The sequence below is a fragment of the Aedes albopictus genome, chromosome 2, assembly GCF_035046485.1.
Source record: "Aedes albopictus strain Foshan chromosome 2, AalbF5, whole genome shotgun sequence".
Taxonomy (NCBI): Eukaryota; Metazoa; Arthropoda; class Insecta; order Diptera; family Culicidae; genus Aedes; species Aedes albopictus.
Window position 1 is genome coordinate 328,263,111 of NC_085137.1, and position 23,532 is coordinate 328,286,642.

At 39.0% G+C, this 23,532-nt stretch overlaps 3 protein-coding genes across 3 annotated transcripts; 2 read left to right on the forward strand and 1 right to left on the reverse strand.

Annotated features, from left to right (window-relative positions):
- The first annotated feature begins 2,221 nt into the window (after nt 1-2,221).
- LOC109398055 (probable ATP-dependent RNA helicase Dbp73D) lies at nt 2,222-5,615 on the forward strand. Its single transcript, XM_019670418.3, has 5 exons — nt 2,222-2,380; nt 2,446-3,933; nt 4,796-4,976; nt 5,040-5,213; nt 5,274-5,615. Exons 1-5 carry the CDS (start codon nt 2,358-2,360, stop codon nt 5,586-5,588), a joined length of 2,181 nt encoding a protein of 726 aa, XP_019525963.3. The 5' UTR covers nt 2,222-2,357; the 3' UTR covers nt 5,589-5,615.
- Nucleotides 5,616-13,156: 7,541 nt separating this feature from the next.
- On the forward strand, nt 13,157-13,872 carry LOC109399511 (probable prefoldin subunit 4). Its single transcript, XM_062852493.1, has 3 exons — nt 13,157-13,315; nt 13,384-13,605; nt 13,685-13,872. The coding sequence occupies exons 1-3, from the start codon at nt 13,271-13,273 to the stop codon at nt 13,832-13,834; spliced, it is 417 nt and encodes a 138-aa protein (XP_062708477.1). The 5' UTR covers nt 13,157-13,270; the 3' UTR covers nt 13,835-13,872.
- A 6-nt stretch (nt 13,873-13,878) lies between these two features.
- Nucleotides 13,879-23,200, reverse strand: LOC109399509 (DNA repair and recombination protein RAD54B). Its single transcript, XM_019671955.3, has 3 exons — nt 23,035-23,200; nt 20,458-22,962; nt 13,879-13,975 (listed from the first exon to the last, which is right to left on the reverse strand). Exons 2-3 carry the CDS (start codon nt 22,951-22,953, stop codon nt 13,901-13,903), a joined length of 2,571 nt encoding a protein of 856 aa, XP_019527500.3. The 5' UTR covers nt 22,954-22,962; nt 23,035-23,200; the 3' UTR covers nt 13,879-13,900.
- Between the last annotated feature and the right edge of the window lie 332 nt (nt 23,201-23,532).

Genomic DNA, 23,532 nt, shown 5'->3' on the forward strand with positions numbered 1-23,532 from the left:
CTGGTGCTGTTTTGGTGTGGTTTTGATTTATGCGGGATTCACCTTTACGTATAGAAAAAGTGTATTTTGTATTTATTGCACTTTTGACAGCTGATGTATCGCGTGTATTTTTGTATTATTGTGTATTAAATAAAGGCCTATTCGTATTTTTACTAAGTTTTGTATTAATCGAAGTATTTTTTGTGTATTATTTTTAGGTATTGACGTATTTAAATGTATTTTTCGGAATATTTTTTCACGTGTGTACCCAAGTAACCATTAAGCCGTAAAACTAGCATTAAGTCAGCTCTATAGTCGAATATAGAACATGATTAACAGAGCTAATAGGTTCTATATCCTTCAATAGAGCTGCTCAAAAGCCACTTTTGGCGTATTATTCGGCTGATATACGGCCTACTCCAACCCACCGTACCGAGTCTCTGAGAGAGATAGCTGTCAAAAGTGGGTCAAAGAAGAAAGAAAAAAAAATAAAATAAAATGACTTGTTTATCTTCTGTCTTTTTCTGGCATCTTATGCTTCTGTCGATTTTTTTTGCTGCTCCATCCAGATTCCAGTCGATGTCCTCAAGGTCCTCTTAAGTCGATTCGCACCAAGCTTCCCATCTGCTCCACCACCGCATCAAGGATTTCGCTTTCTTAAACCCGTATTTAAAGCAGACGAATCTTCAACATCATGATGTTGCAATCTAATGCATTAGATTCCGTTCAGTAGCATCGGCCGAGGAAACAGTTTCATACGAAACCGAGTGAGAAGCTGATGGAAATTGAGAGATCACCATCGTTGCTTTGTCCGGAGACAAACATGATTATGTTCTAGTGGGGTTTGCGGGTTTGAGATAGAGGAGGCAAATCCGTAGCATGTAGAGGAGAAATTTGAGCTGTATTTCGTTTTTTAACGAATAGACCATTTAGGAATCGCAATTCCAGATAAATAATAGCTTTTAAGGAAACAGCAACATACGTGGTCGATTGCATGCGGTGGTATTCGCTAAAAAAATTTGTTTTCTAACTTTTCCTCTGAACTCCATTCACAGTTTGTTTTGGTTGAAATCAGTTTCGATTGACACGATTGTCAGATAGTTTAGGCCGTTCAACAACACTGACAGACCTCTTATTCGGCTTGAATGCACAGGGTTAACAAGCACTACAAGTTAGCGTTATATACCGATATACGGCCTATATTAGGGCTAACGATTGACAGGGCCTGTAAGCATTTGGAAACCTCTTACAGAGCTTGTTGGCACTGGAAAGCTGGTCAACGGCCTATATAACGCTTATAACAGTGCTTAATGGTTACCTGGGTATTTACGATGCAGTCGTTTACGAAGTTGATCGCCCCTTGGGGCTGTCAACTAGCGTATTTTGGATTCACCTTCACGTATAGAAAACGTGTATTTTGTATTTGTTGCTGATTTGACGGTGTATTGCGTGTATTTTTGTATTATTGTGTATTAAATAAAGACCTATTCGTATTTTTAGTGAATTGGGTTGTATAGTGAATAAAATATTGCTATTTTCTACAGCCATATCGAAAGAGCTCATTTTTTTTGAGTATAACGTGGTTTTATTGAGTTTCAATACCTCTGTTTTGATGGTTAAATTAACAAAACAATTTTAATTTCCGTGGATAGAATGACAGTTCAATCGATAAAATGACAGTTCGGCCCGAACAAAAAATTTTCCCCATACAAACTTTAAATGCAATTTTAAAATACTTCCCGGACTCCAAAAATTATGAAATTTTGGATTTCGACTAATTTTTGGGCGGAGATTCCAATTATGAAATAATCCGGATACCCTTAAAGAACCCAATTCTGTATTCATCGAAGTATTTTTTGTGTATTATTTTTCAAGTATTGACGTATTCAAATGTATTTTTCGGAGTATTTTTCCGACCTGTGTATTTACGATGCAGTCGTTTACGAAGTTGATCGCCCCTTGTGCAAAGCTTGATTGCAAAAATCTATGTGCGCGGCATTTACAAAATAGATGCGAATTATTCTTAGTGTAGTGTCCTCACCGATAAATGCTACACCGTGACGTCATGCTCGATTGGCTCCGATCGAAAGTGACAGTCCGCCAGACTCTAACTAGACTGACTCTACCCCCAAATGTTGGACGTTCCTTAATTTATGAACGTTCCTCAAGACACTTTTCAAATGTTGCTCCAATTTTCACGCGTGAAATATAAAATTTTATAGCATCGTTTTTTCGACCTATTGTAGAGAAGATTTTAGTACAAACCTTGTTTTTGTTGTTGAACTAAAAATACGCACGTGCTCGTGTCAGAAATATGCGCATATCGCATATTTCGTGCTGTGTAAACATTTGAAAATAGTTGGGAGAGCTTTAAAAATATGGAACTATTTGCTGTTAATAGGTAAGTTTAATAACGTAGTTTAATTAAACATTTGTTTTAATTTATTTTGTTTCGTTGCAAATTAGATATGATGGAAATAAGCTCAGCTTTGAAGATGAAACTGAGCAAGAAGCGCTAATTTTGCAACGCCTTCAAGCACGTAAACAGAAGAACACGCGCATTCAGCGATCACCAACTCCCGCGAAGGAGAATTACGTAGAGAAGGATGATGAGCCGAACGTGTCTGAGGTGCCACAAACACCTCATGAGGATGAACCACAGGAAGACGTCACAGCGAATTTTCCGGTAATAAGCGATGATGCCGGCGATCACGGGGATCAAATTATAGAAGAACAGGATAAACCATCCGAATTTGTGGTGCTCGGCGATGATCATTTTAAGAGGTTAAAAAAAGTCGAAGAGGTCCTTCCGCCTTGGTTGTCCCATCCTACCGTCATCGATAGTGATCTTAGCAAAAAAGGAAAATCCATTAAAAAGCTTAATTTTCTGGACGGCCAACTACGGGCCAATTTACAAGAAATGGGCTACAAGCGGCTGTTCCCTGTTCAAGAAATGGTTATCCCTTGGATATTGGAAGCTCACCGAAAGCCAGCACCATTCTGGCCACGAGATGTTTGCATATCGTCTCCGACCGGTAGCGGAAAAACTCTGGCTTTCGCCATTCCAATTGTGCAACTGCTGATGAAGAGAATATCTCCGGCAATTCGGGCGTTGGTTATTTTACCCGTAAAGGAACTGGCCGAGCAAGTCTTTGGAGTGTTTGATAAACTCTGTAAAGGGACAAAATTGCGTCCTTTGCTGTTGTCACGCAAGCAAGTTTTTAGTGTGGAACAGACAAAGCTGGTGGATCAATTCAACGGAGAATATATTTCAAAAGTGGATATTGTCATAACCACAGCCGGTCGCCTTGTGGAACATCTGCATTCAACCAAGGGTTTCACATTGAAAAATCTTCGTTTCCTAATCATTGATGAAGCTGACCGGGTTATGGATCAAATTCAAAACGATTGGCTGTACCACCTGAACAAACACGTGAAAGAAGAATCGGACGAATACCTTCTTGGGAGAACGGCTGGTCAACTGTCTCAGACGGAGCTTTTCGATAAACCCCGACAGCCGCACAAGTTGTTGTTCTCCGCTACCCTCAGCCAGGATCCGGAAAAACTTCAAACGTTTAAGCTGTTCCACCCGAAACTGTTCACTGCCGTTGCCAATCCAGCCAAACGGTTAGCCATTCTGGAGAAGATGCACACCGCTGCCGAGGAGAAGCGTGGCAAATTTGTCGGACAGTACGCAACGCCATTGGAGCTGCGCGAGTTGATATGCATGACCCAGTACAAAATCAAACCACTGACGCTGTTTGCTCTGTTGAAGGAGAACAACTACAAACGGTTTCTGTGTTTTACCAATTCGATCGACGCCTCCCATAGGTTGTCTTTTGTGCTGCAGAAAATGTTCGGCAATGAGCTGATAGTCGAAGAATGGTCCTCCTCACTAAATCCAGCAGCCAGGAAAGGAGTGTTGAGTCGGTTTGCATTAGGAAAAGTGAATGGGTAAGTCAACAGTGATAGTATGAAGGAAAGTTTCATTTTGTAGCTCTACATTACACTTTTAACCCTCCTAAGAAGTTAGAGTTTTCGCACCACGATGGTGTAGTTCGTTCAGTGTGGCTGTCTGGGACATATTGACCCCAACATCCTGCTAGGGTTAATGGGAACCTGCGAACATGACTCGAATTGTGAAATTAGCCGTAAATCCGATTGAAAAAATATTAAATGATTTGTAATTTGTTGTTTATTGGATACATTATCGTACATATTAGTTTTACAACCTATGCATTAGATCAAGTAAATTTAGCAGAGTTTCTATCCTTATTAGCTGCTGCTTCTTAGCTGGTGGATAACATCCTTAACTTCTCTCAATATTGTCGTTTTTGAGTTTCAATCACTTTACGTGCGTCCGTCTTAATCATCCCGTCCTTATCCCACATTTTGGCTCGCGGCACGAAGCCGCATCTGGAGTTTCTGGTTGAGCTTCAGGTAAAACTTCCGTTTTTTTTATTCTTTACACGTCTGGTATCTGGTTGCTCTTAAATCATGGTATGCTTCTTCTTAATTTAAGGAAAAGTAAACATTTGCGATTTTTGATCGAAGAGATGATTTAAGCTTTGCAATTATTCATTTCATGAATATTCAAACAGGTTTGGGTAGGTAAACAACACGAAAAAGTTTGTGTTCAGGTGTTTCAATAACTTCTGACATTATCAAAAAGATAAATTGCGAAGCCTTTGTTTAAAGTTGCGAACTAATACGGTGATCTTCTTAAATGTTCATAAAGATCAGTTTCCATCGGTGATTTACACTTAGTACAGTAGGATCTTGATCAAGGTTGTTACTAATAGAGATTTAATTTCAGAATCATCTGTACGGACGCACTCGCACGAGGTATTGATATAGAGGACATCGACGTAGTGATATCATATGATATGCCTCGACATATCAACACCTACATTCACCGAATTGGGCGAACTGGTCGAGCTGGTAACCGAGGAACGTCCATTACGATGTTGATCGATGAAGAGCGAAAAAAGTTCAAAGTACTGCTGTATATTAGTCCGTGATTGAAGACTAGTGTTCTATTTCCGTTTTTTCCTCCGTAGACCACCTTAGCTGAAGCCGGAAAAAGTGAGCTGGAAACGATTGAGATCAAATCAAATGCTGAAGAAGAGTATGCAATGTTGTACTCAAATGCACTAACTGATCTTCGTGAAGCATTAGATTTGGAGAAACAGACCATCAACAAAATTCGTAGCGGAATGTCCATTACCAGCATGGTAAGTAACAACATCGATTTCCTGTTCGTTACAATATGTTACATATGAAATTTTTGGCAGACTAAAGTCAACTTGCTGAGTAAACTGAAGGATCGGGTTGACATCGAAAACACCAATTCAACTGAAACAATCAAAACATTGGTGCATCTGCCGAAAGCTTGGACAAATGAAGCCATCGAAAAGCGAGCTAACGAATCGACGGAGAAGAAACGAAAGCAGAAACGACCAGCTGATAACATTGAAGGCAACAGAGTTTCCAACAATGAATCAGCGAAGAAACAAAAGTTGGCTGGAGATAATGGCCAAGGTAGTTCTGGGAAGAACTTTGAGGCAAAAGTACGTATCACATCTGAAAAGAACGGCGACGGTAAGTAATCAATAAAACTAAAAGTTTTAATTGAATTTTGTTGAGAATATTGTATACTCTTATATCACCATCCTTTTTCTGATAAGGGTAATTCTCGCTGACATCAGGCAGCCATTTACATGAAGTCTGAGATTTTAATTTTTCTAGAAAATGATAAAAAATGATGAAAATTACATTGGTTGGGCTAAATTGAAGAACCCCTTGCTTGCCAAGGGTTTGAGAAGGTGACAAAAATTACGATTTTTCACTAAATTACACCTATTTATCGTGTCATATCTCGAAAATTCATGTTGTAACATGTACAAAACTTCACATTTCTATGAAGGGAAAGTATATTATGCTTTTGGTTGAAATCCGAAGTAACCGACGATGCGAAAATTGATTTTAACCTACTTAGAAATGTCGCAACTCAATTTGGATTTTTTTTAATTTTTAGAATTTGTTTATTTATCAGAAATCATGGATTCTACAATTTTGTTAGGCTTGGCAGATTTGTAACACTTTCAACTGCGATTGAATCAGTAAGTCCCTATGGAGAAATTATGATTGAACAGTAAATTTGTAGAATGGAAGGGAAAAAAATATTCAGCAAAAACCTTCGAATAACTTAACTAAGCTTAACCAAATATACTAAAATATCACAGCTTTTGTGGAAAAATGTTTACGATTAGGGTATCAGGTATCAAGTATCAGAAGGCCGGTTCCAGAGGCACGTTATCCTCCATTTGGGACATTTGTGCCATCGCCAAAATAATAGCCTATTTCATTATCTACCTGAGAGAAAAGGAAGGAAATAAGGATAAGGATGAGGATAAGGGCAGATAGGGAAATAGGAAAAGTACCCTGGAAGAGGATACTAACGCATAAGCGTACCACAATGGGTTCAAACAGCGCCCTGAAAAGGGCACTATAATAACGCATAAAGCGAAAGAGAGCCTATAGCTCTTTACCACAGCGGGTTAAGAACAACAGAATATCCTGAAGATTCAGGTTTCTGAAGTCAGTTTCACTCAATAAGTGTTTACCGAATACTCCGAAACGCAGTTGCGCAAAAACTGGACAGTTACATATCAAATGATACGAAGTTCCATAATCGGATTCACAGCTATCACATGCAAATGAATCAGCTTGCTAAATATTCGACATGTGATAGCTGAGTCGGCAGTGGCCAGTCAGTGCTTTGACCAGAATGCTGCAATTCTGCTTTGACAGATTTGTAAGATACTTCGCCACCGTTGGAGATGGCTCAGCACAATACAATTTGGTTTGACTAAAGTGTCTCGAGCATGTTAAATTTGGTAAAACGGGATAAAAGGGGCATTCTTAGAGCCGGTAGTAAAAGGCGTCTGAGTACGTTCATGGTTAAAAAGAAACTAAACTTTATTGTTGTCTGAGATACATGCCTGGACCTACTCTAGTGTACTCAACTTGTATGAGTACCCCTTCAGAGGGTTTGGAGGTTTTACCGACCTAACCATGTTACAACAACTCCTTCCCCCTTTAGTTTGTGTTTTTATAATACCTACGTATGGACACACAAATTACCTTAACTAAACTCGAAAACTGAATGCCAGTACTAGAAAGTTATGTTAACTATGATTGATATTAATCTATCTATTAATCGATAAAAATCACTATAGTGCATCGGACTGCTTTCTAAAAGCAAATTCAAATCAGGTTAAAAGCGAGCAGGTCATCTCCTTGGGGACAGCTAGATACTAGGCTGGTAGTAGTGCTTCTGCTCGTTAGCTCGTCCAAAATCTCGTTTTTTTAGGCCGTCGCTTGATTTCCATTGCCTCTCACCATCCTGGACTCCAACAACGTCAATACGCACATCAGGTGGAAACGGGGTCATCATTTCCGAGTTCAAATCGATATATGTTGACCACTTCTCTTTGCTGCATTTTTGTGCCACCCTAATACTTCCAAAAGATCATGGACGACTGATATTTTCCTTTGGCCAGAATACTGCGACAAGCCATCACTTGATGTAGGTCGATGTTCTTTGGTTCATCCGGTTCAGCACTTCCACCGTCCATCAATCACCTCCATAACTCAAACAAAATATGTAGGAGAAAACTTGCGGATAAAAAAAAATCCACAAAATAAACTGCTGTACAGTTTTATTTACTCCTTTCGGCGGTATTCACTTTCTCCTCCGCAAACAAAACCAAAATGCACTATGCCACAGTTGATCATAGTGGTACTCACAAGGTACTCATGGTGTTGAAAAGGGAATAGTCATTCCAAATCGTAGAAAGTCCAAAATGGTGTGCAACAAAAATATCTCTGATTTCTTCATCATGAGATAAAAAGGGATATGGAGACATAAAAAATCGTATAAAACGAAAAGTACATGTCTCCCTCATGAAAAATAACATGGTAAAAATGGATTTCACACTACACACCAGAACCATTAAAACACAATAAAAAACATTCTACATAAAAATATACAATTTTTTTCTGCACTGTTTCACACAAGCTTCGCAAAATACAAACGAGGGTATTGTAAAAGATTAAAACAAAAATGTCGACAGATTTGCTAACTGGACATAAAAAACAATTACACCTCACGAAGCAAAAAAAAAAATAACGCAAAAGTGACCGAAAATGTTCAAAAATGCGTGCACATAATGAAAAGCTTCACAAAAAATACGCAGGCACAAAAAATCATCCAAAATCACGCCAAAAGCACAAAATATACCGGCGGTCGTGATGTGATACACTCCAACGAACAAAAAAAAACACTTGCACGCTATACAAAAATGTCACACATGCCGCTAACATTCACACCAAAAGCATTAAAATCACCGGCGGCTGTGAAATGTGCGACAAAATAGAAAAAACAATTTCTCCTCGTCGACACTGTTAAATTTGGTAAAACGGGATAAAAGGGGCATTCTTAGAGCCGGTAGTAAAAGGCGTCTGAGTACGTTCATGGTTAAAAAGAAACTAAACTTTATTGTTGTCTGAGATACATGCCTGGACCTACTCTAGTGTACTCAACTTGTATGAGTACCCCTTCAGAGGGTTTGGAGGTTTTACCGACCTAACCATGTTACAACAGAGCATACCAAAGTGACGAATCCTTATCGACAGGTCTCCTGCTCGATTAGAACTATGGGAATGACACTAAATCGACTGTTCCAGTTTTGACGTTTCTCCTCTTTGTTTTATCCAGGCTCGTTAGGTTTGACCAGGGTTTGACGACATGACTCCAAACTATTCCAGTATTGTCTGTGTGGAGTAGCAGCCCAGGTGTGAATCTGAAGCTTTACCCAACACTTCGATACCGGAATAGTTGGCTCAGGGCCAAAGATGTCTTGTGATGCTCCAGTGCGAGCTAACTCACCAGCCAATTCATTTCCAGCGATGGAAGAATGGCCAGGCACCCATACAAGGTAAACAGCGTTTGCTGAATTCAGCTTCTTGATTTGAGTTCGACAAGCGATAACTATCTTCGACCTGGAGTTGGTCGAAGCAAGTGCTTTAATAGCTATCTGAGCAGAAGTATATTACTTTACCCATTACGTGCTTCTGAAGTGCTGATTGCACTCCGCACATAAGAGTAAAGCTTTCGGCCTGAAAAACGGTGCAGTGTCTACCAAGTGAGTAAGACTGATACAGCCTTAGCTTACGAGAATAAACACCAGCACCTGCTCGACCTTCGAGAAGGGAGCCATCAGTGTAAGATACGATGCCGTCTGAAATACTTCTTTCCAGATATCCAGATGTCCACTCTTCCCGGAAAGGGAATTTCGTGGAAAATGTCCTATATGGAAAATTACAAGCAATTGTAAGATCAGTTGGAGCAAGGACAATTTTGTCCCAATTCACCAAAAGTGGAAACAACGAGGTGTGTGTTGATGTGCGATTCACAGGAGTTTCCTCTAGTAGACCGAGTACCCGTAGACGGTAAGTGCAAGAAAGTGCTTCTTGTTTGAGATGATTGTGTAGTGGAGCAACGTCAAAGAGAACTTCGAGCGCTACCGTGGGAGTTGAAGAGAACGCTCCAGACATCGCCATTAAGCACATCCTTTGCAGATGGCCTAACTTTGATTGGATCGTTCTCATTTCGCCCTTTTGCCACCATACAAGACATCCATAGGCCAATATTGGCCGAACAACAGTTGTGTAGATCCATTTGATATACTTGGGTTTAAGACCCCAAAGTTGTACCAAAGGTTCGCCGGCATTGTCCGAAGGCCATACAAGCTTTCTTGATTCTGAACTCAATGTGAGGTGTCCAGGAAAGCTTGGAATCAAGAATGACTCCAACGTACTTTACCTGTTCAGTCAAAAGATATTAAAGTACAAGATAAAGATTGTCGCTAGTGTAACCATTGTTCCGGCGCCGTAACATGTGAGGTACACATCTGTCAAAGCTGAATGTGGATGTCTCGAAATCACTACACCGATTATGTTGATCATCGACGACAATCAGCACGATCTGCATTGGGATCCCTAGCGTCTTTCATTTGCCTCTCAATGTTTCTATCCCAACATTTGTTTACACCTTAACTAGAGTGGCTTTAACTTAGAGTGGCGTCAATGTCAAAATTGGAACAGCGGTCATCTGTCAAATCCATACAAATTCCTGTTCTAAACGAGCAGGAGACCTGTCAAAATGGGAACATGACGCCACTCTCCCTTCCAGTCACTCTAACCAACCTTAACATACTTTATCGCACAAGTGGAGTTCATGTGTCATAAAACTAAAAAAGCTAATTTTTCATTGAATAGTGGTTAAGGACGGACTTGTTAGAATTCCAAAATGGCCGCCACAATGGCCGACTTTGGCACCTACTCACGATTTTGAAAGCACAAATCTCTTCATAAACAAAACCAACGCACCTGAGCACATAACATAAGTGGAACTCTGGCTCAAAAAGTTGATGCCTTTCCGATTTCATACGCTGGTATACAGGGCACCGAAATGTCAAATGCATTATAACATTATTGCCATACCATTTCTCAGCTTGTATAGGCCACTGCATGAAATTCTCTCCTTCTCTTTCACTCTTACAGAAATTTTGAAAACAACAAGGCCACGTAACTTCAAAATCCCATACAAAATCAAAACAGAGCAGTGCCCTATACCATTTTTCAACGCTGTGGACAGAGAAAATAGGTAGAGAAGCGAAGAGTGGACAGCCGTCTGAACGGCAACACTTTTTCTGTTTTGATTTCGTCACTCGGATGTTGGCAACTGCCGAAAAACAGATTAATCCACCTATCGAGGATAGTGTCTTTCTCGTGTACTGCAATAGAAAATGATTTATGCTGTTGATTTATTAACAAGAACTCATCTAAATTGTATACTAAAAGGATTAATTTTCAACAATCTAAGGAATCAATGTTATTTACAGTAACATCCTTGATATTTAAAAATATTGGTATTAAAATGTTTCAAATGGTCGCAATACTTATCTTGAATTATGCGGAAATCATCAAGGTTTGTTGATTTTGTTCGATAGGATACCAGTTTGACGGTTCGATAAGGTATTTTTGGCTTCACACTCTTCGCTTCTCTACCTATTTCAGGCCCCTGGCATGAATGAAATTTATCGTAGCCAACATCTAACTGCCTTATACTCATATTCGTGAAAATTGAAACGAGTGTGTAATCAACAAACGCAGCTTTTGTTTGATGTTGTGAGCCACACATGAAATCACATTCACAATGCGTGTTTGTTGGGTTGCTTTATTCAACTAATCGCATGCTCCTCTTACCGTACATGATTATTAAAGCGAGTTTGAAGTGTTTTGTGATCATAAGCGGTGGAAAAAATGATTCCAAAAACTGATCAACAAACCAAAATAAACGTTAAACAAAAAATTGTTGATGTTTTCGCATTTGACAGTGGGCGCTATTTATTAGCGCCCAGGACATCCTGTCTACCATGATTCCAATGCATTGATATAGGCCGTGTCAGGGGCCTGACCTATTTTCTCTGGCTGTGGAGTGAAACAAAGACCTCATAGATCTAGACTGGCAGCCCGCGGAGATCTAAAATAGGACTGAAATTGTGATCAAACTTTGTAAACTCAAGTCGAAAATACGTTTTCTAGCCTTTAATATAAAGGGAGATCGGTATGTCAAACATGGATGTGTTATTTCGAAGATTTCAATGAATTTATGACTAAATGAATAAGTTGATTTCCAGCAGCTAGTGTTGCGCATGTCACAAATCCCAATCTTCATTTCTGCATTCTTTGCCAAAACTGGAATACTGGTTGGATCAGATGTTTTTTGTTTATCAAAAATAAATGACAGTTCGATGTCTCTTTTTAAAGATATAACAGTTTCGCGTGCTGGAAAAGGATACAACTTTTTCCTTCGCTTTGACTATGTAGTTCCACTTATGTTAATGCAGCGTACTTAGGTAATGCAGCGTGTACGTACACGCAACACCACTAAAGGCAGAAACCACTATTAGAAGGTTTTTCAATCGGAACTCTTTATGAAATGATACGTATAGAGATAAGTGACATTTCAACACACGAACACTAGCGTGAATTTTTCCATACACAAAAATGCACGCTGCAAAGGCTATTCAGATTGCATATGCAATTATTACCCAATTGATTTGGGTAAAACGGCTAAATAATGATAAAACTAACAACCGGGGTAGGAGTGCACATATTTTCCCCCAAGTTTCACAACTACATCTACAAAAGAGACACATTTGAACGCGATTACCACTATAGCGATTCTTTGAAGTGAACGTGTCGGACTAGGGGTACTAATGCATGTGTGGTGTCGGATAAAACAGGCTCTTAGGGTCTGTTCCAATTGGCGAATTAAAAATAATTTTTACTTAAATTTGACAGTTCGACACTTAAACTTGACAATTCTCCTAAGGAAATAATTATCGAACTGTCAAGTCAGGCCAAACATGTCTAAAGGTCCAATCTGCAGAAGAGAGGCTCTCTTTGGTTTCCCTCTCTTTCGTTAATATCTCAGCTGTTTATTTGTGTTATGATTGTCTCTTTGCATTGAACGATGGTCAAAACAATCGTTTTTTGATTTGTACTGCAAAAATAGTTGAAAAGTTTACCGTTACATAGCAATAATTGAAAGAGAAAGTGAACAAAGAGAGCCTCTCAAATGCAGATAGGACCTATTGAAATGTTTGGCCTGAAGTTTAAGTGAAAATTAATTTTAATTCTCCAATTGGAACAGACCCTTAGAATTATTTCAGTGTGCCATTACATTGCAATAATTATTGTCTATCCGGTTGGAATCAGGACAGACATTCAATCAAAAATTGGCATTTCCTTGGACCACAAGTGTCGCATCTGTTTCGCATCTAGTGCGCAGTGTTGCTGACAACAACGGGAAGGATGCGCACTACTTTTAACATGATTGAAAAACGTCGCGAGTTGGGTCGCGTCGCAACTTGATTGTGCGAAATCCGGTTTGGTGGCGGCCCGACAATAAAAGAGAAAGTGAACAAAGAGAGCCTCTCAAATGCAGATAGGATCTATTGAAATGTTTGGCCTGAAATAGGCTGTTTCAGGTTGTTTTACTAGAAATGTCAAATGAAAAGGCTTTTTAGTTTGTTGTCTCCTGTCAAGCTTCTCTCTCGAAATCCTCTGTCAGCGGCTGCAGCATTTTTATTCAGGACAGTCATTTTTACAGTTTTCTAGTTACAAGAAGCCAAAACCAAAAATTCCTGCTCTAAAAATGAGTTCCAAGTCGGATACCAAGAACAAGGGAACATTCCAACCGGTATGTATTGTTTAACATATGACAAATTATACGATCACTATCAATACTTCCTTTTTTGGCATCTTCAGGATTCAGATGTGCACATCACAATCGACGACCAAATGAAGATTAACAAGTTTGCCAATTACAACGCCAAGGTGGAAGATCTCAAGGAAGAGTTGAAAATCAAGCAGAACGAGTTGAAGAACCTGGAGGAAGCGGGTGACGAAATTGAACTACTGGACGACGACACGCTAATTCCGTTTTTGATTGGCGAGGTGTTCATGTCACACGATTTATCGAGAACTCAGGTTGGTTTCCGGATTAGAATTACTTTGCATAGTTCAATCAATGTATAGTTTAATCAATGTATTTGTCTTAATACTTCAGGAACTACTAGTTGAAGCCAAGGAGAAGAAAAAGCAGGAAATTGAGAACATCCAAAAACTATCCAAAGACATCCAGGATAAGATGGGCGAACTTAAGGCGCATTTGTATGGCCGTTTTGGAAGTAACATTTATCTCGAAAACGATGAATAAAAGTGTCAAGGAATTTCTTTTCTTGGATTAAAAATCAATAGTGCTTATGTTACCTGTGGAAACTGGCTACTTATCCAGCTGACTGACTTTATTGCGGAATATGAATGCTATTTCCTCGGAACACGTCGCCAATGATAGTTCCTGAAAATAAAAATAGGCGTTTAATTCGACGTTGTTTACACTGTAAATAACTTATCGAAGAATTTGATTTTTCAAAGATATCAAGATTGTTTCACAACCTGAACATACATCAAAATATTCTTCATGTTGGTGCTACGGAACTTTTTAAAGTGGGTACATTTTAAGTTGGACCAAAATAACGGATGTGGTAAGCGCATTAGATTTCAGCAAGACCATGCTGAGGGTAACGGATTCGATTCCCGGTTGGTCCTTTTCGTAAACGAAATTTTCTTGATTTAATAGAGTATCTTTGGCCGGACACACAATGAGCCATTTCATGAGACGTTTCGGATCAACTGATCACTCATTTCGTTTCATTTTGTTGTCGTTTCGTAAAATAAATTACAGATATACATGCAAAATGGTCTTTGACAGAGGAAACACTCAATTAATAACTGAGGAAGTGCTCATAGAATTACCTGCTTTGGTGATTAAAGCACGTGACTATCACACCGAGGACCTGGGATCAAACCCCATTCCAATCCACTCAAAAATGTGGAAGTAAAGCCGTGGGTCCCGAGACTAGCCCCGGGCTTAACATTCCGACCATAGAGACAAATAAATTATGGTTTGTATATGGATGACCTATGAATAATTCGAACAGGTGCAATATCACATATGAAACTGACAATAATTGGATTCATTAGGGGTATCCAGATTATTTCAGATCAGTGAAGAGAATTGTCAGACAAAAGAGACACAAAACAAGAAACAAAGAAGTCGCGGCGATTACTCTTTATCCCAACTGGTAACAGATAATGACATGATCTCGTGTTGCAGACAAAACGGAAGCTGAATTTGTTGCGAACTTTTCAACTCGTAAATAATCAATTAGGGAACGTTCAAAAATTACGTCCAACATTTGGGGGAGGGGGGGGGTCCAGAAAAGTGTGACAGCACGTGTATTGAGTATAGGAAAATTGCGTGACAGAGGGGGGAGGGGGGGTCTAGAAATCCCGAAAAACGATGGACGTAATATTTGAATCTTCCCTTAGGTATTTCTAACCAAAAATCGAAACTTTTTGGCAGAGTTGCAGTGTTTGCCGATTCGAAGTTACCGCTCGAAAATCACAATGCAAGGCTTAAAAATATCTAAACTCGTGATGCACGATCTTTGTCCTATTATGTTCAAGTTGGGACAAACCTATGTCGCATTGGGTAGATAGAATGTCACAACAAATTGTGGTTGCGCTGTTGCGCTATAGTTGAATTTTAATTCACTGTTTCAGATTCGGAATCTCCGTCCAAAAATTCGTTGAAATCCAAAATTTCATCATTTTTTCCAGGCAGGGAATGCATTTAAAGTTTGTTGTAGTGTCTACCTAATGGTTGTGCGCATAGGATATCTACCTACATGAAATACTATTCATAACAATACCTAAATGTCTAGGTATCATTCATTATGTCTACCTAAGGTAGTATAAATACGGGTGGTCATTGGACCACACAGCAGAGACTGCACAAGACTTGGACTTGTCAACATCTTTATTATTCTTCTTTTGAAGGATATAAAAGTGGCGACGAGGATCAAGGAACGTGTAATTTCTTTTGAGTTATTCCGAAATTGTTTCTTTTTGGGTTTCAGGTTGTTGTAATAACAAATTGTTATTTTTTGTGGGGAACGAAATTGTTCTTTTATGGTAGAATTGCCATTATGTTGTGAACAGATTGTTCTATTTTGGCCGATGTTGCATTGACGAAATTGTCTTTTTGTTTTGGTAATAACGATATGTTATTTTTGTGGTGAACGAAATTGTTCTTTTGTGGCGGAATTGTCATATGTTATGTTTTGGTGAATGGATTTGTGTTATTTGTACTTTTTTGGTAAAGTTGCCGATGTTGGGATAGCGAAATCGTGTTTGTAGTTTTGTTAGCGAACAGATATGTTCTTTGGAAGTGACGGACTCGTCAGTTTATTTGTGCTATCATTATTTTGGTGATGAATGTAAATTTTTGAAATTTTCTAAAGGGGAAAGGACTGTAGTGTCTACCTAATGGATGTGCGCATAGGATAAGGAGTGTATCGGAAAGTAGTTGAAAATGTTCAGGATGCTCTATCTCGAAGCTGGGTTGGTCTTTTCATTTCGGTTCTTCTATGAAATCTTCAAAATATAGTAAAGTTTAGAACAGCTTGGAAAAATTTGGAAAATGTTTAGTATTATTGAAAATATGGTTAAATGAACACACCTCATAAAATAAAAATCTGCACAAAATGCAATTTTGCTAGGTTTTTTCAACATTTCAAAAATCTGTAGGAAATAAAATTTGTACGACAAAAAATCTGGAACATATTGATGCTTGTTAACAGTTATGTACACATAACATATCATGCAACACCGACTTTCAAAATTCATATTTTCGATAGAAAAATCTCCTATACCTACAAAATGGTCCACTCCAAAAAACATCTATTTTTTTGTCAAACTTTAAAGTTCTGCTTTGAATATCTTAAAAGGTTATAAAATTCTATTTTTTGCTCTAATTTACTCGTTCATAAATAAAAAACATACCCTATTTAAAAAAATGCGATTTTTTTCATTTTATGTATTTTTTATTTGCGTAAACATGATTTGGAGGAGCATAGAAAAAAGAGGTTCCTCAAAAATGGCATTTTTTCATTTTTTAGAATTGCGCTTATATGCAGTGGAGATTTTTCTTGAAAAAAATAATTTGCCTATATCATGAGGATTTTGGAGCTTATTATATTTGCACAAAAAAATTAACAATTTTCGAACATTATCGAACTTTTTTCGCAATTTCAAATTTTTAGAAGGTGTGCAAAAATTTAAAAACATGCGTTCAGTAATCTAGGTTAAAAACCCAGTTAAAAGAACATTTTTAGAAAATCCTTTAAGTCATTTCCTTTTTCAAGGATTTATACAGTATCTCCAAAAATAAAATTACTTAAAAGTTGTATTAAACTATTTTTGAGGCTATTTTTAACATTTTCAACTACTTTACGATACACTCCTTATCTACCTACATGAAATACTATTCATAACAATACCTAAATGTCTAGGTATCATTCATTATGTCTACCTAAGGTAGTATAAATACGGGTGGTCATTGGACCACACAGCAGAGACTGCACAAGACTTGGACTTGTCAACATCTTTATTATTCTTCTTTTGAAGGATATAAAATTTGTATGAGGATTTTTTTTTGTTATGCGCGAACTTTCAGTCTATCCACGGAAATCAAAACTGTTCTGTTTATGTAATCATCAATTGGAATTGGAACGCAACAAAATACAATAGGGAGATTCACTTACCAGTGTAAACTGATGAAACTGATTAAACGTCGAGATCACCAAGGCAATCTTTGCTTATTTCATTCGCAAAATCGTGAAACATTTCAAATAAGCAGAAAATCATGGCTTACGCAGCAATTTAATCTGTTTAGTGAGTAGGGGTAGGCGGGGCAATATGGACACCCTAAGGTTTTTGCCAATTTTACCTGGCAAGATGTCAAAAAAGTTTAGTTTTTTGATACATGTATCCTAAAGTCTATTTAGCATCTATTGTTTAAAAATGCTCACGAAGAAAAATGATTTATCCACTTCAAAAAATGTTATGAAAAATGTTAGTTTTTCATGACCGTCTTCAAGCATACGGGGCAGAATGGACACCCCCATGGGGCATTATGGACACCATGAGACTTTTACGAATTTCGTACATTATTTACAGCTATAAAGTAATTTCATTACAAAACAACTATTATGGATGAATAATACGCCGAAGTAGTTCATTTTTGTTCAGTTAATTTAAATTCAGGCTGTTTTGGATAAAGCTTCGTTTTTGTCGGCATGTTCAGCTGTGCCTAGAACAACTATTTTCCACTGCTGTCGTTTTTTGACCAATTTGTTTCACCCTATTAGAGATGGGAAAACTGATTCAATTTTGAGAGTGAATCGCTACCGATTCACTCTCAAAAAAGAGTCGACTCTTTTGATCGATTCAGCAACTCATTTCCGGGATTTGAAGAAAATGTCAATTTTCGATGTAAGCCAACTTTTTTTCTTACAAAATTCACTTGTATGGTATGTATATTGACGATTTGCACAAACGTCTGAGCATAACGTAGTGAAATACAGGATTCGCAGGTTTTCGTTAATTTCTCCGAAGAATCGAATCGCTGGTGCGAGCCGGCCAGTATGTAAACAAAATTAATTGTCAAAGATTGCAATGTTCTGCGTCGATTCATCATGAAGTGCGTAGTCATACTAACTCTTTTCGCAATTGTAATGAACATCAGCGAATCGTGACTCTTTTGAAAAGAGTCATGGCTCACTCACTCGGTTTCGCGAATCGATTCTTTGAGTCGATTCGTGAGTGAGTTATCCATCTCTACACCCTATGTCTATTATAGTGAACATTTAACCGAAAATGTGTGTGTGTACAATTCAACTCCCACTGTCCGGCAGTGGTATTATATTATGGAAGAAAGATGTCTTCAGTTGCCTGTATGGTTTTTATTGAATTTCACACTCACAACTAAAATCATCTTTAGCCCGGGAGTTGAAAGGTGCTAGCTCTGTTGGGATCCAGTGACCCGTTTCAGAATGTCTGGTTACTCACGTCCATTCCGAGGTCACTTTCACTTACAACAAGCCCCGCATGTGTGCATTACCGTTATCAAATGGATAATGATAATGCAAACACACTTCCTGTTTCAAAGGTAAATTCGAAACTGGCGCGTATTTAGTTAAATTTGTTGTAGTAACGATAATTAGAACATTCTCACCGGAATCCATCCAAGGTAGCGCTGCCATCACCATGGGAACATCGTAACAGCACAGATAGGCATGCTCGGCATGCTCCTCGTCTCGCCACCATCACGCACGCATTCAGTCATCATTAGAACACACGTCACTTGACCTCTCACAGAGTTATGAGTATGAGGCCACACTCTTCGATTCTGGAACCACTAGCGAATCATTGATAGCTTGGTGCAAATATTGACCGATTCTCGAATCTAATGGCCGATCAGCCAAAAACTCCAAAAATTACGATAAAACTACTTCGGCCCCGCTTGCGTGAACACCCTGCTGCCAGCGGCATGCAATCACGCACAAGACACTAAAACACTTCCGGATGGTGTAGCGCAGCCAGCTGCTTCAGTAACATGGATGTTTGAACACAAATCTTCTCAAAATCCATATTTCACACTTTTTCACCCGCGGAAGAGCCATCCGGATGGCGTAGCACCGACCAAACTGTCAGCGGAATCGCGAAGAAAAAAAAAACTTTCAAACGCGAACGAAATACGACGAGCAGATCAAAACACGTCTGCACGCGGCAACGCCTACTGCGCTTATCAGTGAACATTTAACCAAAAATGTACTGAAAACGAAGAATTTGGTTGGATTGTGATTTAGGTTATATTTTTCCCTTGCCGCTTCTTTCAAAAAGGTGAGTGTTCATTTTGCCCCGGCAGCAGAAGATATTTCCAAACTTGATTTTTGATATAATAAAGAAGAAAATATAAACATGTTAAGCATGTACATACAGCAAAACTACTTGCATGTGTTCTAGAAATATCAGGTTTTAATCGACCTGCAATAAATTAATCACTAAACCTTATTTTAGATGTTGTGAAAATTATAATTTCCATGCACAAAAAACGGAGGACGCAACTTTTTCGGGTAAAATCAAGTATAATTTTAGTTTCGAATGTTTCTTTCCTGAAACTACGTTTTAGACAAATGGACTATATTCTCCATTCATTAAAAGTTCAAAAAAGTTCGCATATTTCAAAATATTGAGGGTGTCCATTCTGCCCCGGGTGTCCATAATGCCCCGCCTACCCCTACTCCTAATAAAATCACGGTTATATGTATGTACCTACTCAGTAAAATGAGCTCTTGTCTTGTCTGCTTCAGTCCAATTTTAATAAATTTAAATTTAAGCTATAGGGTAGAAGCTTCAGTTTTGGCCAGTCCGGAGTTTTGACCATAGTGCAGTATTCAGCCTGTTGCTATCTTAATTGGCATAAATTCATTTTTACTAGTAGATCCTAATATAATATGATGATTAGAACTGTGAAAACCATACATTTTGATTAAAAACTGGAAGAAAAAAATATTTTCCTTAAAACATAAGTTCCCATAGGTCTTTGTTGGCCAGGGTGCTTCTAATTTGACCACTCCCATAAGAAATACACGTTGTGGTAATTTGATTCGTTATTCTTATGTTAATATTTTTCCACCATTATAATTAGGAGAAATTAGTGACACCAGAAAATTAGCACTTCTTGACATTTTGACCACACACTTTATTCTGCCTGCCTAACAACCACTAGATTGCTATCACACACGTGATTGGCCAAAATAGAAACCGAAGTTGAGAATATGGCCAAAACTGCGGCAATGCTTCTATTTTTACTAGTGCCATTTTTAGCTTGATTTCTGTATTGGACGGAGTAAAAATCAAATTTCAACTTACCTTCAGCACACTTTCGCTTACTGGACTTCGGTGATGTTCCCATCGCATCAGTTCTTGCATTTGTAGTGACCGTTTTGGCCTTTTGACTTTCGTCGACTTGCCAGTTATTCGAATTTGAAATTTACTCCGTTCTGGCGATTTCAAGCTGTCCTCTTGGCTTGAGTTGGTCGCCGGTTCTGGAATCTCACCGGTACCGCTGCAATCACAACCTAACATCTGATGTGTAAGGCAATCGTGGTTACCGTCCTCGTGGCCGGCAAGTGAAAACAAATCCTTCAACTCTTCATCGGAGAATTTAAGGTTGCTCAAGTTTTGCTTCAAATCGACAACCGTTCCGCTCAGCGATGTTTTCGAAATTTGCCGTTGGTAGATCTTTTCTTCGATGGAGAAGGCAGTTATCAGCCGGTAGATGAATACTTTCCGAGTTTGTCCATCGCGCCAGATGCGAGACATTGCTTGTAGATCACTCGCCGGATTCCAATCGTTGTCAAACAGTATCAAGCGAGAGGCACCCGTTAGGTTTAAGCCTATTCCACCAGCTTTGGCACTCAGCAGGAAAATGAACGTATCCGACGAGATACTATTGAAGCTGGAAACGATCTTACAACGATCATGGGAAGGGGTTGAGCCATCCAAGCGTGAGAATTTGTAATTGTAGTGTTCGCAGAGTCCCTGGATCATGTCCAACGTTTTCCCGTAGTACGAAACGATAACTGCTTTTTCCTGGCGTTCGATCAGTGCTTCCAGAAGAGATTCCAAAACGGCAAGTTTGCCGGAGTCCGTTGGACCCATGTCTTGCCACGGTGGCAACTGGTCATTCAAGAGCTTGGTAAGCGATTCGTTATCAATCTTCTCCGTTGATCCTATCAGGGAAGGATGATTGCAGATTTTTTTCAGTATTGTGATCAATTGAAGTGGCGAAGTGGCACTTGGTCCGGATTTTTCATAGAACTGGATAGCAGTACGAAGGAGAGCTTGCTGTAGCTGCGCAGGATTACAGAAGATGACTACTTCTTGTTTTTCTGGTAGATATTTGTTGATCACTTCCTGCGTTCTGCGCAAAATGAAGGAAGATGTTATGCTGTTCAATTCCTCTAATCTGGTTTTACCGAGAGTAGATAATTGCGGAAGCACTCCTGGCTGTTGTGACTGAAGGATTGGCATTTCAAATTTTGTTTTGAATTCCGGGTAAGCACCGAGAAGACCTGGATTTACAAAGTTTATCAAGGAATAGAACTCTTGGAGATCATTCTGGATTGGCGTTCCGGTAAGCAGTATTCTCCGAGGACAATCAACTGCGTCCAGGATCGATGAAACTTTGATGTTACTGTTTTTCAACCGATGCCCTTCATCACAAATAATTAGATCAAAATGAACTGAGTCTAGTTCTGCGATTTGTTTGGATAGTAGCTCATACGATATTATCAAAATTGGAATGTGAACTGATTGAGCATATCTTTTTAGCTTGTTAGTAGGGCTCACAATAAAAGTGAAAATTCTCTCCGTTTTTAGCCATTTTGTGATCTCTTTATCCCAATTTTCCACCAAACTACTGGGGGTCACAATTAGGATTCGTTTTAAAATCGGTTGACCATAGGGCCCTTGCTTCAGCAGAGTGTAGATTAGTGAAATGCATTGTAGAGTCTTTCCCAGACCCATTTCATCGGCTAGTATAGCTCCAAAACGCTCAACATCTGTATTTCGATATCCCAAAATACATTCATACAGAAAGCTCACCCCTTCTCGTTGATGTGGCCTCAAGTGTTTGGACAAAGCATATGGAACAGTTACTTCGCACACAGAAGCCTTCTTCTGATTGTATTTCCATTGGTGTTCGAAACTTGGACGAGGCATTACGAGTGGAACGAAATCCGTCGGCATGTCCTCAACTGTGCCAACCTGCTTGAACGAGCTGCCAGAAGACGTTCCGCTAATATCTTCGAACACCTTCGGCGGTCGGAAAACATCCAGTCTTGCTTTCTTGACCGGAGGAATATTTCGTACTGAGTTCTCCTTTTCTGTATCCTTTTCATCGGTTTCAGATACCTTTTCAATCAGTTCAACTTCTTTACTGCCCACTATCAAACGACTACCCTCCTCAATCGTGTCCGCCTTGAATCCAGTTGAGCTGGCTATCGTTTTCCCATCCTCGTCCTTCAAAGTAGCGGTACGCCCTGTCAGCTCCAGAGTCCCATCTCCTTCCCACGTCTTATGTTTCTTGGTGCTTATCTTTCCCCAAACGACTTTGAACCGTACCATCGACTGAGAATCACAGTCAGCTGAAGAGACAGATTCTAGCTTCGTCTGAGGCGGCTTTTTAGTAGCTGCCAATCGTTTCAAAAAACCAACATGATCCTCCTTGCTATGCAACAAATCTATTACTGTCGCATCGGCCTTACCCATAGGTATATGCTGGTCTGGGACTTGTGCTTGGTGCGCTGTTACCAAATCCTGCTGAAGAATCCCTTTCATGGAAGGCGCTTTGCTTCGCCGCATGGTGAACAGCTAATTTAAAAGTTATAACACAATAACATTGGTACAACACTGTACAACATAAACATTATATTAGATGCTTACCTATTCCGGATTTTTTTAAAACCAGCAAATCAGTTATCAACAACAGTTGTTACAGTTACTGTAAATGAACCAGTATTTAACTGACATCAGAAACTTAACTTATTTCGTGGATTTTTCTATTTTTTTTCGCTTTCATCGCGTTGCGCGATCTCGATCGAAGCAGAAACAAAACAAAAACACAACTGCAAATTCGCCTTGACGGAGGCTCTCTGAGAGAATTGCGCTGTGCGTGAAAACAAATTTTTTTAACATGGGAAAGGATAGGAGCTGCATTTTCAAATCAGGCCAAACATGTCTAAAGGTCCTATCTGCAGAAGAGAGACTCTCTTTGGTTTCCCTCTCTTTCGTTAATATCTCAGCTGTTTATTTGAATTATTATTGTCTTCTTGCATAGAACGATGGTCAAATCAATCGTCTTCTGATTTGTACTGCGAAAGTAGTTGAAAAGTGTACCATTACATTGCAATAATTGAAAGAGAAAGTGAACAAAGAGAGCCT

Excerpts from the sequence above, each read along its gene's own strand:
- LOC109398055 (XM_019670418.3), top strand. The coding sequence starts at position 2,358 with ATGGAACTATTTGCTGTTAATAG. Across the intron at positions 2,381-2,445 it reads GAACTATTTGCTGTTAATAG|ATATGATGGAAATAAGCTCA; the intron begins GTAAGTTTAATA and ends GTTGCAAATTAG. Across the intron at positions 5,214-5,273 it reads GAATGTCCATTACCAGCATG|ACTAAAGTCAACTTGCTGAG; the intron begins GTAAGTAACAAC and ends AATTTTTGGCAG.
- LOC109399511 (XM_062852493.1), top strand. The coding sequence starts at position 13,271 with ATGAGTTCCAAGTCGGATACCAAGAACAAGGGAACATTCCAACCG. Across the intron at positions 13,316-13,383 it reads ACAAGGGAACATTCCAACCG|GATTCAGATGTGCACATCAC; the intron begins GTATGTATTGTT and ends TGGCATCTTCAG. Across the intron at positions 13,606-13,684 it reads ACGATTTATCGAGAACTCAG|GAACTACTAGTTGAAGCCAA; the intron begins GTTGGTTTCCGG and ends TTAATACTTCAG.
- LOC109399509 (XM_019671955.3), bottom strand. The coding sequence starts at position 22,953 with ATGCGGCGAAGCAAAGCGCCTTCCATGAAAGGGATTCTTCAGCAGGAT. Across the intron at positions 13,976-20,457 it reads TAAGCGAAAGTGTGCTGAAG|GAACTATCATTGGCGACGTG; the intron begins GTAAGTTGAAAT and ends TTTTATTTTCAG.